The sequence below is a fragment of the Diadema setosum genome, chromosome 8 (assembly GCF_964275005.1).
Source record: "Diadema setosum chromosome 8, eeDiaSeto1, whole genome shotgun sequence".
NCBI classification, from domain to species: Eukaryota; Metazoa; Echinodermata; class Echinoidea; order Diadematoida; family Diadematidae; genus Diadema; species Diadema setosum.
This window is the reverse complement of record NC_092692.1, coordinates 9030049-9042808: the sequence shown is the minus strand read 5'-3', so window position 1 is coordinate 9042808 and position 12760 is coordinate 9030049. Positions and strand designations below refer to the sequence as shown.

The 12760-nt window shown below is 36.2% G+C and overlaps 1 protein-coding gene across 1 annotated transcript in view; it reads right to left on the bottom strand.

The window, feature by feature from the left end:
• LOC140231794 (ovochymase-like) overlaps positions 1 to 12760 on the bottom strand; it is a 47673-nt gene that overhangs the window by 21787 nt on the left and 13126 nt on the right. The window contains exons 12-18 of the mRNA XM_072311947.1: positions 11544 to 11654; positions 8806 to 8918; positions 4264 to 4504; positions 3578 to 3770; positions 2691 to 2956; positions 1819 to 1958; positions 434 to 593 (exon numbers count right to left, since the gene is read on the bottom strand). Coding sequence (XP_072168048.1) covers positions 434 to 593; positions 1819 to 1958; positions 2691 to 2956; positions 3578 to 3770; positions 4264 to 4504; positions 8806 to 8918; positions 11544 to 11654 — 1224 coding nt within the window. The remainder of the gene's footprint in view (positions 1 to 433; positions 594 to 1818; positions 1959 to 2690; positions 2957 to 3577; positions 3771 to 4263; positions 4505 to 8805; positions 8919 to 11543; positions 11655 to 12760) is intronic.

Genomic DNA, 12760 nt, shown 5'->3' with positions numbered 1-12760 from the left:
TTTTCGTTGACCTACTACGTTGATAGCTACTTAAATTACCTTTAACATGGTATATAAAACACCATTTTTAGCCAGATAGTCTATGAGAAAGATAAACTTGAAAAAGTGTTTACTTTCTTTTCTTTTTTTGCTGAGTGTACATTACGATTACTTTGTGAATCAGTTTTAACGCCAGATTTATACAATTTGCACCAATTACAGAAATGCAACATTTCAGACAGGAACGGGTGCGCTCATTACGGCCCTGTTTCAAGTATATTTTCAAATACATTACGATTACTTTGTGAATCAGTTTTAGCGCCAAATTTATACAATTTGCACCTATTTACTGCAACATTTCAGACAGGAACCGGCGCGCTCATTACGGCCCTGCCTCAAGTATATTTGCGCCTCTAGCAAAATTCTACATACTGTGATTTTCAAAGACACTTACTTCCAATGAGGAGCGAGATGATGGTTGTGTAGTACTGGGAGGCACGGGCGTAGACCCCCGGCTTTCCGGCTACAGCACAGCCATCGCCCCAGCTTGTCACACCGACCAGATGCCATCGACCATTGTTCCCTTGGCAGACCAAAGGACCACCACTATCGCCCTGAGGGTCAAGGTTGAAAAGAAAAAAAAAACAACAACTCATTCCATTACATCGCAGCCTTTTCTCTGGCTTTCATAAAAAAAAAAAAAAACGGTTCACAAAAAACAAAACAAATTGAATGTATTGATACATGGCCCTTAAAGAAGAAATCCACCCCCAAAATATATAAACTTCCAAAAAAAAAAAGGGAAAAAAAGAAATATTCCTTTTACAACAAAACAAAAAATGGTAAACATCGGATAAAGGGTATTATGACATTTGAAATCTTATGTTTTCTAAAAACATTTCTTGACCACTCCTTTAATAAATATTCAAATTAGCAAATTGACGATGTCATGCTTTCACAATTTCTTATTCATCTTGCATATAGAGGTGAAAAAAAACCCTCTTACTTCACCTGTATGAAAATAAAACTTGCCTTAAAACCACCCTCAAAAATAACAATTTAACTCTGATATATCTTAATTTGAGAACAAGCATTCACTTGCATTTTTAATAGCTAAAAATAAGACCTTTTTTTCCAGGATGTTATATAAAACATATATGAAAAATTGTGATGGTATGACATCGTCAACTCGCTCATTTGAATATTCATCAGGACTGGTCAGAAATGTTTTCCGAAAAAAAGTGAAATTTCGAAATGTTGTATCTTCCTTATTTACTATCCGACTTTTGCCATTTTTGTACCGTTCTGCAAAGGGAATATTTTCTGTTTCTTTTGAGGTTAATTCTCTTTTGGGGTAAATTTCCTCTTTAATGAAGGACAGCCCCTTTTTATAATGAGGCCTCTTTGAAAAACTGAAATCTAACAGAGTGGCAATGAGGTGACATTGACTTTCTTCTTCTTCTTTTTTTTTTTTTTGGGGGGGGGGAGGGGGGTCCTCGGATCTAAAGCGGGTTACAGCATGGCTGCCTCCTCTCCTCTGCATGTAATCTCCAATATGCATAAGCTTGTTTTGTCCATCCGAGCTTGATTGACGAACAAATGGTCGAATATGTGTATGGGTACTTTGAATAATACAATTTCGCTCTTTTCGTTCTAAGAAAATGCTGTTGATAGATAACTTGCCTTTCAACGTCACTTCGGACATGAATAATCCTAAATATGAGTAACTATGAAGTAACGGCTGTCAATATCCCCACATTTCGCAAGCAGAAACCCCCTCCTACAATAATGACAATTACGAAAATCCTCGGCAGATCGACAAATCCGCAGTGTTCTTACCGAGCATGTGTCTATTTCTCCGCGCTCGTATCCCGCGCATATCATATGTGGTGTGATGCTGCTCTCTCCATAGAAATCCTCGCAGTCCTCCTGAGAAAACAATCTCACAACGGCTTTCTGCAGCGCATCGGGATAGTAATCTTGTGATTTGACAAAAATAAGATATGAAATTTCTTGACAGCACCTTGTTTCACAGTGGAAACAGAGACACTCAGGTTATGATAAATCATGTCAGAGAATCAAACAAAATCGTGGACAGAAAGAAGTACATACATGCAAACGCAATAATAACAAAATATTCAAGACATACCGGGGATCCATGATAACCATGTCCATATTTTATATCATAGTATAACAACTGTCGATATCACTAAGCATACAGAGATACTGTTACAAGATCAAACTTTTTTGACACTAGTTAATATGATATCGACAGCTCAACACTGAACGATAAAAGAAATCGTGGAGGATACACCTAACTTCGTATCTCTACAATCTCAATTTCAAATATCACTGTGCGTGTTAAAAATTGATAGATTCTTCGAACGTACTTGCAATTTACCAATCACCACACTGGAAAAATCCCTCATTAGAAATTCGAACTTCTACAGCGTTTCTTAGGAGAAGAAATATCTTGGATATTCTCCGAACGAGAAGATGCCCTCGAGTCACCCTTTAGGTCAAGTGAAATGGGTCATTTGTCGTTTAGAATTCGATCGGTTGGAAGTAATGGAATTGTTGCATTTTCACTTTGAGAGTAACGAGTTTAAAGGGAACTTCAAAAACTCCAAAAAAAAAAACCAACAACACAACAACAAGTATCTGCTCCGAATATAGCCACTCGTCTGTTGCGTGCAGAATAATAGACGTACATTGTTCTACCAAACCCCATCCCGCTACGAGGCACCGGTGATAATCCGTAGTTTCCTGCAAAGAGTCTGCCAGACAGGCGGGCCGAACGAAGTCCGTGTAGTTCACTGGTTGCGAAAGTCTGATCAGGGCAATGTCTCGATCGTACGCTGTAACATAACTGTAATATGGGTCGGTGATGATCTCTGCAGGAGGGATGGCCTGGCGATGTTCAGAGGGAGTTGAAACGCTGAGGTCTCCAAGGATTACTAGATCCACACCTTCGTCTCTGCAATAACGTAGGAAAAGGGAGTTAAAGCGTCACACTTTAGATTTAGAAGCGTTTGAATCAATTACCTGCAGTTAAACTGCAGTCTACTTTTCATCATAACTTACAGGGGAGATGGGGGAGAGGGGAGGGGGGACGAGAAGTTAAATAAATGATATCCAGGAACTGAGGAAGTGTGCAACTAGGGTACTTTTAGACAGCTAACGTGTGTGTGTGTGTGTGTGTGTGTGTACCTCCGTGCGGGAGTTTGTGTGTATATTCTTTTATATAAATTACAGATTTCTTATTTAAATCATTCAAGACACCGTCCGTTCAATGGTTTTGTCTGCCTGTTTGTTACATACTATTATTATAATACGTGCAATACATTATGCTTATCTTTTTTCCTTTGTTATGCCAGTGGAAGACGAATTTCTGTATTTTGAACAGACAATAAAATTCCTTGTATCCCTTGTGTTATAAAGCAATGCATATTGATATACGATGATGCAATTAAAGATGAGAAAAACATAGAGATAGATAGAAAAATCAAGAATGCTCACTTCCTATTTTACCAATGTAGATCGTGAAATAATACATTTTCCCACGTATCTAAAGAAAAATGATTCTTGATATTCTTACACACAGTGCGCAGCCGTAACAACCCAATCGGATGCAATCAACGTGGCGCCGCAAAAGTGCCCGCCCAGGTTTTCGGTGTACAGTTGTGCCATCCAGGGGAATTCCCCTTCCTCTGCATTCACCCCTCTGAAGACTTGTGCGAGGTCGGGCGCGTAGGCAGGTCTTGTCCCACATTCGCCCGCGCTATATGACTCTGCAAAATAATGAAAAACATGTCTGTTGGACTTCCTTTCTTTACTAGAAGCTACAGTGTTTCTTGAAATTTCTCGATATCTGTTTAAATTTCTATAGAACATGTAGGAAACGTCATGAACGAGTCAAATGAGTACTATTGAAGAATTGTTGTAAACAAAGAGAATTATGCATCAGATGTTTGTTATATGCCCCTAAACCTCCCCTGACTGTGCTTGTTGCGTGTATAGTCCTTATAATATTATGTGATTGCTTTCCCTACTTGTTTGCCCCCTTGCCTTTGACGAAGAGCCTGCAAGGGTCGAAAACTCAGGCCCCTTGTGACTCCATGTTATCATGAAGAAGACATTCAGTCGTATTCATTCCTGCGAACAAGGTTATTGTAACTACCGGCTCTGAGAGCGGGACTTTTCCTTGCGGTCCAAGAATGTTTACTCTGATACAGCGTGAAAGCGTCGCGTGTGAGCTGATAAAGCAAACGAATCACGGCTCACCTACGCCATTCCCCCGACAATATCCGTCGGAAATCATCTGCGAATCGGTGAGACCCCCACAAGTGATGGGCCAATCCTCTCCGATAATGCTTTCAAAGGTAGATCGACAGGACGCTGTGATGTTGACGCAGTCTGAGAGGCATGGTCTGTGTGTTGGGCCGTAGTGTGGACACGCGGGGAAAATCACGTTACACGCAAACCGCATGAAATCCTCGTGGCAGCTTTGTATATTTCCAGATACCTAAAATATGATCAAAATACAAAATATCTAAGATTAAATACTTTGTTTTCTTTCTTTTTTTTTTTGGTGGAGGGGGGGATCATTTTTGTTTGACATAATCTTTTATCTGTCCTGTTAAGGACATCTTATTGGGGCTGTTGTGATTTTATCTCACAACTACAACTTGGAAGGACAAGTAATCACCTATAGAAACGGAATGCATCACGTCACTTCTCGTGCTATCATAAAACACCGACGAAAGAACACCGTGAAATCTCCAAGGTATTCAACTGAACAGCAGTTTAGTACAGCACACATTTGATGGCTTGTGTACTCACTATAACCTATAAATCCTCTGACAAAGTGAAGAACTATATTACATCAACAGGAGTCCATCCACTGAGAAGTTCCGGTATATCTTGGAGTTATTTCTGTCTTTACCGGGATGTGTTTGTCCTGAAAGTCGTAATGCGAACTGTATCACTGTACTGTATCATCACAATGTACTCATAGTATATGCCAGAGATGTGAGAGTAGGCCTACTTAAAAAAATACAGTCTGACAAAAAAAGAAACTTACACAAAAAGGGTTTGAAGTGCATCAAGTTGTGAATATTTCTTTCCCCATCGAACCCATTCCCCGTTCAGCCATGAACAATTCGACATTACAGTCAACAATTAACTTTAATATTCACAACACTAACTTAACGCTTACCGCTAAAGGTTTGAGAGACAAATTTGAAACTGTATGCATCTTCAGTGTACTCCCTTTAAGCATTAACTCAGTTCTATCACGTGTGAAGAAGATTTTCAAATAGTCATTAGCTCGTTCCATGCCGATTTCTGAAATCCCCATAGATGTAACTATGTAATACACAGGCTAATGGGGGGGGGGGTAGTGCTCATGTGAATTAACTTAAGTCACATCCAGTATCTTATGTTTTATAATACATCGAAGTTGTCACACTTAAACTATGGGCTTCTTGCGTTGGGAACAGAGCAGCTCCAAGATTATTGTTAAGAGATAAAAGATAAAGAAGAGAGTTCTACGATATCTTTAAACTAGACTTCTGTTCATACACTTTAAAGATATTTTTCGAAAACAAATGATTATTCATGACTAGCATCTTCTCCCTCTGGAATTCTTTGTGTTTCAAACAAATGTGAATTAATATTCAAATCCCCTCTTTAAACAGTAAAAACAATCAGGTTCATATTTTCACCACTCCCTAGCAAAATTGTTCCACTGCCTTACACAAAGCGCTCTTTCACTACACATTTTTTTTTCCCCCAAGCTTTGTAATGATTCACCAAGTTTATCTGTATTCAGACAAAGGCTTAAGAAAATACCTTCTTGCATCCTGTGTCGACTGATGAAATTTAAATTGTTTTGTTTTTGTTTTTTTTTTGCGCAAAACGTGCTACTACACGATGGAAACTGTCACCAATTTCTCAATTATCTCGTATGTCTGTTTTTTCTCTCTTTCTGCGCCACTTCGTACACTTAGATTCTTATCCTGTCTCTACCTTTTGTAATAAGTCACTATAATTTACCCACATATTCCACAAAACTTTAGGACTTTGTTCACAAAGGTATGCTTTTAATATTCAGCTCCATCTCAACATTCAATAGATAAACCTGTTGCAATGGTGAAAGTGATACATATATGCACATGTAAGTACATGCATGTACATATAATTACTGGCCCTATCTAAATATTTGTGAAAAAATACTGAATCTGAAACAGAAATGGAAGCTCCCTTCCGTTATTTCAGCCTCAATTCTAACTTGCACACTGTTGTGCCTGTAAACCTCTTTGGGCCCCACAAAACTTTTTTGTTTTTCAATGATATTTTATTGATTTCATTCAAATCATTCATAAATCAACCCATTCTGGGTGTAACATGAACATAAAAACGGTACAAATGCCATTCAAAAGACAAATCCATTACCAACTTATACTCCCAATCATCTCCCTTCAACATAACAACTCGATTATAAATCAATCCTACTGACCATTTCTTCACCGGAAAGTATTGACATGTACAAAAAAATATCTTTGACTATGGTATACTTATACTGCCAATCATCTCTCTTCAACATAACAACTCGATTATAAATCGAGTATATAAGGGTATATAATATACAAGGGTATACACATAAAAAAGCAACCAAAATACGTTATACAAAACTAGAATGAAATCATTTCATTGAAAATCAAATCCCCATCCCCACCAACCCCGATGCAATCAAACCTATCCCACACCCCATCACAACCCCAAACACATACATCCACAACCACCACACACATACACCCCAAACACCAACACACATACACACCAAACACCAAAACACACATACACACATACACCCCACACGCAAACACACCCGAAGCGATACCACCTTCCTTCCTAATGAAAACGACTTCCAAATGTTGATTGATACGTACAATATACAAGCGTGTAATGGGCCGTATGCAAAAAAGCATTATCCGCCCGCACCCAAATTCCGCTCCAAATACACGTTCAAATTCATCAAACGAAACTCATCAAACTCCTAACTGCTGATAAAATCCTATAACCTTTATGCCAACAAAAACTTACCCCTTCCCCGCGCGCGGCCAATGACACATTAAATTGCCTTCACCACTGATAACTACACTATACTAAAAAAAAGAAAAAGAAAACAAAACAATACTTAAGCTCTCGTATCAGAAACATTTTCCCATTTCAGCAAATGTAATCCCAACTTATTTCTTTTTATAGCAATTTCTTTTTCTTCATCCCGAAAACTTATTATTCTTTTACAAATTTCCTCCAAAGTAGGATTTTTTCCCTCCGACCTAGATCTAAAAATGATATATTTCAGAATAAAAATTATTGTATTATAAAATTTTACTTTTGGATCCCTTCCCGTAACACCAAAATGAACATCTCTCCACTCTATATTTCGAAGATCTGCCATCTCAAACCTATCTATCACTTCCTGCCACAAATTCTTAACATACACACAATCCCAAAATAAATGTTTATATGTTTCTACCGATTGCTCACAAAAAGAACATCGGTTATTTGCAACGAAACCAAACTCAAAAAGATTTTCCTTTGTATAAACAACCCCATGTAATAATTCATACTGAAATTCCCTAAGTTTTGTGAAAAGTTTTGTCATTCTTGGTCTTAAAAATATATGTGTAATTTCCTTTTTCGAAAACAGATAATCATTTGGCCATCTTTCATTCGTAAAATATACAATTGCTGTAAATTTGTAACAAAGAGTTCATACACCTTTCTAAATGAAACATCATTCAATAAAATTACATTCTCAAAAATTTTCAAAGAAATATTATATTCCTCTTTATCAACAGAATAAAAATCATATATATTTCCCTCAAATTTCTGGCTTCTTACAACAACCTCCCCTATTTCCCAACTTTAACTATATTTTCACTATCTAATCCTAACCTGTGAAAATATACTGCTGATCTCATACAATCTTTTTCCAAAATTTGCTTCTCTAAATAAATATTCTTTCTATATAAATTTTCACAAAAAATCATTTTCCCTTTACACAAATAATCCTTGTTATTAAAAAAATTGGATTAATCTTGCCTTCTTGATCATTCCGGTTATTCTCCATTTCTTGCCATGCCCTCAAAATTTCTAAATAAAACAATGGTACATTAAACTTTAGTAATCGTATATCATAATTGCACAAAAATATGAATCTTCCTCCCGCAGTCCTAAAAATATAATCAAAAAAAAAAGTTTCCATTCCATAAGCTTCTCACCATATAACAATCGCTTCAACCACATAATTCGTTGACTCTTAACAAACAATTCAAAATTTGTCATTCTAAGATCGCCCTCGCTATAATCCTGATAACAAATAACCCTTTTAATTCGATCTTTACCATTCCATATAAATTCAAAACAAATTTTATTCATATGTGTGTTACAAAACACACACGCGCGAGTGTGAACACACACACACGCTCACACACAAATGCACTGCGTATGTATACCTTTGTAACTTGCTGACACACGAATTACTAACAAAATTTTGTGAACCAATCCACCAACACAAATCAAAAGTAAGTATCAAAATCAGCAAGTATTTTCAGATAAGTAAACTGACTCTCACAGTTGACCTCCTTTGCAGCTGTAAAACAAGGAATAACTATTTCCCCTAGCCTTTTGTTTTATCTCCTTATCATCAATTATGAAATCATTAGATTATTAAAATTATAAGTTATATTAATTTAGTATCATTTGATTTAACATAATATGCTTAAAAGGGTGTGCTGATGAGATGTTATATACCACAAGGTTCATGAAGTCCATTGCATCCGAAGCCAGAAAAAACAGGCCATTCGGGAAAAACGTCGTGTCGTACGGTAAAGTAGAACAGACCTCTGGAACGGCTGAACAAATTGCTATATGAAGACGAAAATACAAAAGGGAAAGATATATTGACACCTATAGTACATATTTGTAATTTGTCGTTGTCAACTAGCGTATTTCCGAACGCATGTAAAATTGCAAAAGTTATTCCAATATACAAAAAAAGATGACTCTTCTCTTGTCTCGAATTACCGTCCTATCTCTATTCTTCCTAGTCTTTCTAAAGTCATAGAAAGGCTTGTTTATAACAGACTGTATAATTTTTTGCTCCAAAATGATATACTGAACCAAGATCAATATGGTTTCAGGAAGTCTCATTCTACAGATATGGCACTAGCCCAATTGTACGACAGAGTGTCGACTGCCTTAGCTGAATAAGAACATGTCATTGGTGTATTCATGGACCTAAGCAAGGCATTCGACACTCTTGACCACATCATCCTTTTACGCAAATTACATTGTTATGGAGTTCGTGGCATTCCACTAGAATGGTTTGAAGATTACTTATCAAATAGACGGCAGTACGTATACTATGAATCGGTAAACTCTGAAGTTTTACCTATACATTGTGGCGTCCCACAAGGATCAATACTTGAACCGTTACTATTTTTAGTGTATATTAATGATATGACAAATTCATCTAAGTTACTGCAATATATTCTGTTCGCCAACGACACCAATGCATTTTGTTCCAATTCTGATTTTCAGTCGCTTCTAAGATACTGTTAATACTGAATTGCCGAAATTATCTACATGGTTTAAGAGCAATAGATTATCACTCAACTTAAAAAAGACAAATTTCATTTATTTTCATAATAAGAAGCAAAAAAATTAAATACAACATTTAAATGTTATGATGGATGGTATATTATTGGAACAAAAAGAAAGTGTCAAATTTCTCGGAATATATATAAATGAAAATATGAAATTGAATGCTCATGTGCAATACATCTCAGGTACAGTGTCTCCTAACGTTGGTATACTCTGTAAGCTTAAGTATTATGTCTCAAAAATATTTTACTTATGCTTTATAATTCGTTGATATTATCGAATATCTCATACTGTAACATTGTTTGGGCAACTACAAAAAGTCACATTGACAGTATATTGCTTCTATAAAAAAAAAAAAGCTATACGTACATATATGCACCAATTCAGGTTATCGGGACCATTCAGATTCTTTGTTTGTAAAATTATTAACACTAAAGGTAAAGAATGAAATACATTTTCTGCAAAATTCATTTTTTATGTTGCGTTTGTAAAACGGTCAGTTGCCATCTCCTTTTTTCTCATTATTTCACTTAAACCAGGACATACATTCTTATCCCACCAGGCAATCTGATAAATTTCATTTACAAAATCCTAAAACGATAATGGCTCCGAAATCTATCACACACACTGGACCCGATATGTGGAACTCTCTTCCTTCTGAAATTCGAACTTTAAAGTCTATGTACTGTAAAGACAATGCTGCTCTCTTGATATCAGTGATCTTATAATGTCTTTGTAGTTGTATTGTATAAAATTCACTCGTGGAAATATCGCCCTTCTGAATTTATCGCCTAATGTTATGTAACCGACCATGACCTGTAACTGTTCACCTGTACCTCGGTGAGAAAACACTTTATCATGCTTTACTATTCAGTGATCCAGGTGATCTTTGTGTATTAGCGAAGCACACAAACCTCTCCTCTCTCCTTTCTTCTATCCTTTCTCTATGCAAGTCATTCTATCTCTATACAAGTCATTCCTCTCTCGTATTTCCTATCAGTTATGCATTATTTACGAGGGCTGCATGCAAATCAAGCAATGCTTAAGCTGCAGCCCTTCTGTGTTATTCATTGCATTACTGATATGTTTTGTTGTACATTGTAAAGGCAATGAAGAATATTACTTTGTCAACAATAAATGTTATGTATATATGTGTATAGCATCAACAATGAATATATGTGTATGTATCTGCATGAACAATGATATCATGCAGGAAACAATAAATCAAAATCAAATCAAATCAAATATTGTGATAACAGTTGGTATAGTTTTGATTGCTGAAATCTGTCATGGTGTTGGAATACCACAAGCTACATGACATGAACCTTATATACCCCAAAAGGTAAGTAAATATATGGCCTACAACTAGATAAACGAATGAATCGATCAAGTAATTAATTACAGGTCGACGTGAGATCTTCTCATCGTTTCTTTGAAAAATATCGTAAATCAGTACGACTAGATAGAAACTCTGCCGTCAGATGAATAAATCGATTGTTCCAAAAGCTTAATTTTGCAAAGAGTTCTATATAGCCCCCAAACTTTTTGTTTTGTTTCAGCAGCAGATTTAAAGCGTTAAACAAACACAACACACTCGTAATCATCTACAGTATCTACGTTCGTGTCTGTATCATATTGATATATCTGATATTATTACATTTCAATGAGTGGGTGTATGTGCATAGATGACTGTCACCTTCGATAGGACAAGAAATTTTGTTTTTAAGATCTGTAAAATATGAACATTATTTGTTAACATTGAGAGACAGCCATCTGCAGAAAGTTATGAGGTATTACTATATATTTGATGGTTCCGAGTATCAATGCTTGTTTTTTAATCTCAGTAGCTGTAAAAAGAGATTACATATAATATTGTGGAAACTTACGACAATATTCTTCATCTTCGAAGTGTCCACAGTCATTATATCCGTCACACAGCTTATCCTGCGACAAACAGAGGCCGGTTCTGCCGCACGCAGTCGCGTTGGGTTGGCATCCTTGAGTACAGCGAAACAAATATATTTGCATTTTAGATACGAAGATATAAAATGATTAAGTTTACAGAAAATGCAGAGCGCACTACTATTGCTGTAATATCCAAGCAAGCAGAAAATATCGATATCATCCGACAGCTGAAATAACAATAACTCCAAGAGGCAAATCTTCAATTATACAGAACTGGTTGCTTCCTAGAAAAAAAAAATGTCAAAAGAAAAGGGTAGGTACAAGGAATAAGATTAAGATCCTAAAGAACCAGATTGTGACAATTCATCGATTGCAAAACTTGTAGAAAAATAGGTTCATCCTTGCACCTTCACCACTGTCACTGTGGGAGCATATTAACGTGTGTAACTTTGCACCTTTCAGACCAGTTACCACCGTGAAAGGGTGCAACGTTGCACCTTTCTGATCTGAAAGATTCGAAGTTGCACTCGTATAGGTGCTCTCAGTGTGACAAAAGGTGCAAAGTTTAACCTATTTTTCTTACAGTGAAAGGCAAATATTTTGAGTACACAAATACGGAACTACAATACAAAAAACATAAAGGTAATAGCGCGCAGGACCTGATGGTAAAATTCTACTATAGTGACTAAAATTCCCTTAAAATGCAAGCTACTTTTCTTAAGGCTCTTCCAACTGATATAATGAGATACTATCATCTTAATATGACAAATGGTATGCATTTGATATGTAAAAAACCCAAACAAACAGGGTAAATTAAGAGTAAATGTATGAAAAAATCACACGGTAGTCACACGACAGAAATAAGCAATGATTGAAGTAATGATTCAATGATTCAAGTAACCTATTTTCTTCAGGTTTTTGTGATTGCTTTCATATTTAAAGAGAAAATACTTCAATTACCATACATGCGAAGGAATTTTAAAAAGGTTCAAAAGAGTAACGTTTGTTTTTTTGTTTTTTTTCCATTTACTCACGGGGTTGAAAGCCCTCAATCAGCCAGAGAGGCCGTGAAATAAAATAAATTTAAACGTAGAAGCTATACAAACAGCAAGAAAGAAACAAAACTCAACATTACATGTATCTCGACGTAACGTCATATATCCTGCCAGACATGTCCTAACGAATCAGTTATATTTAC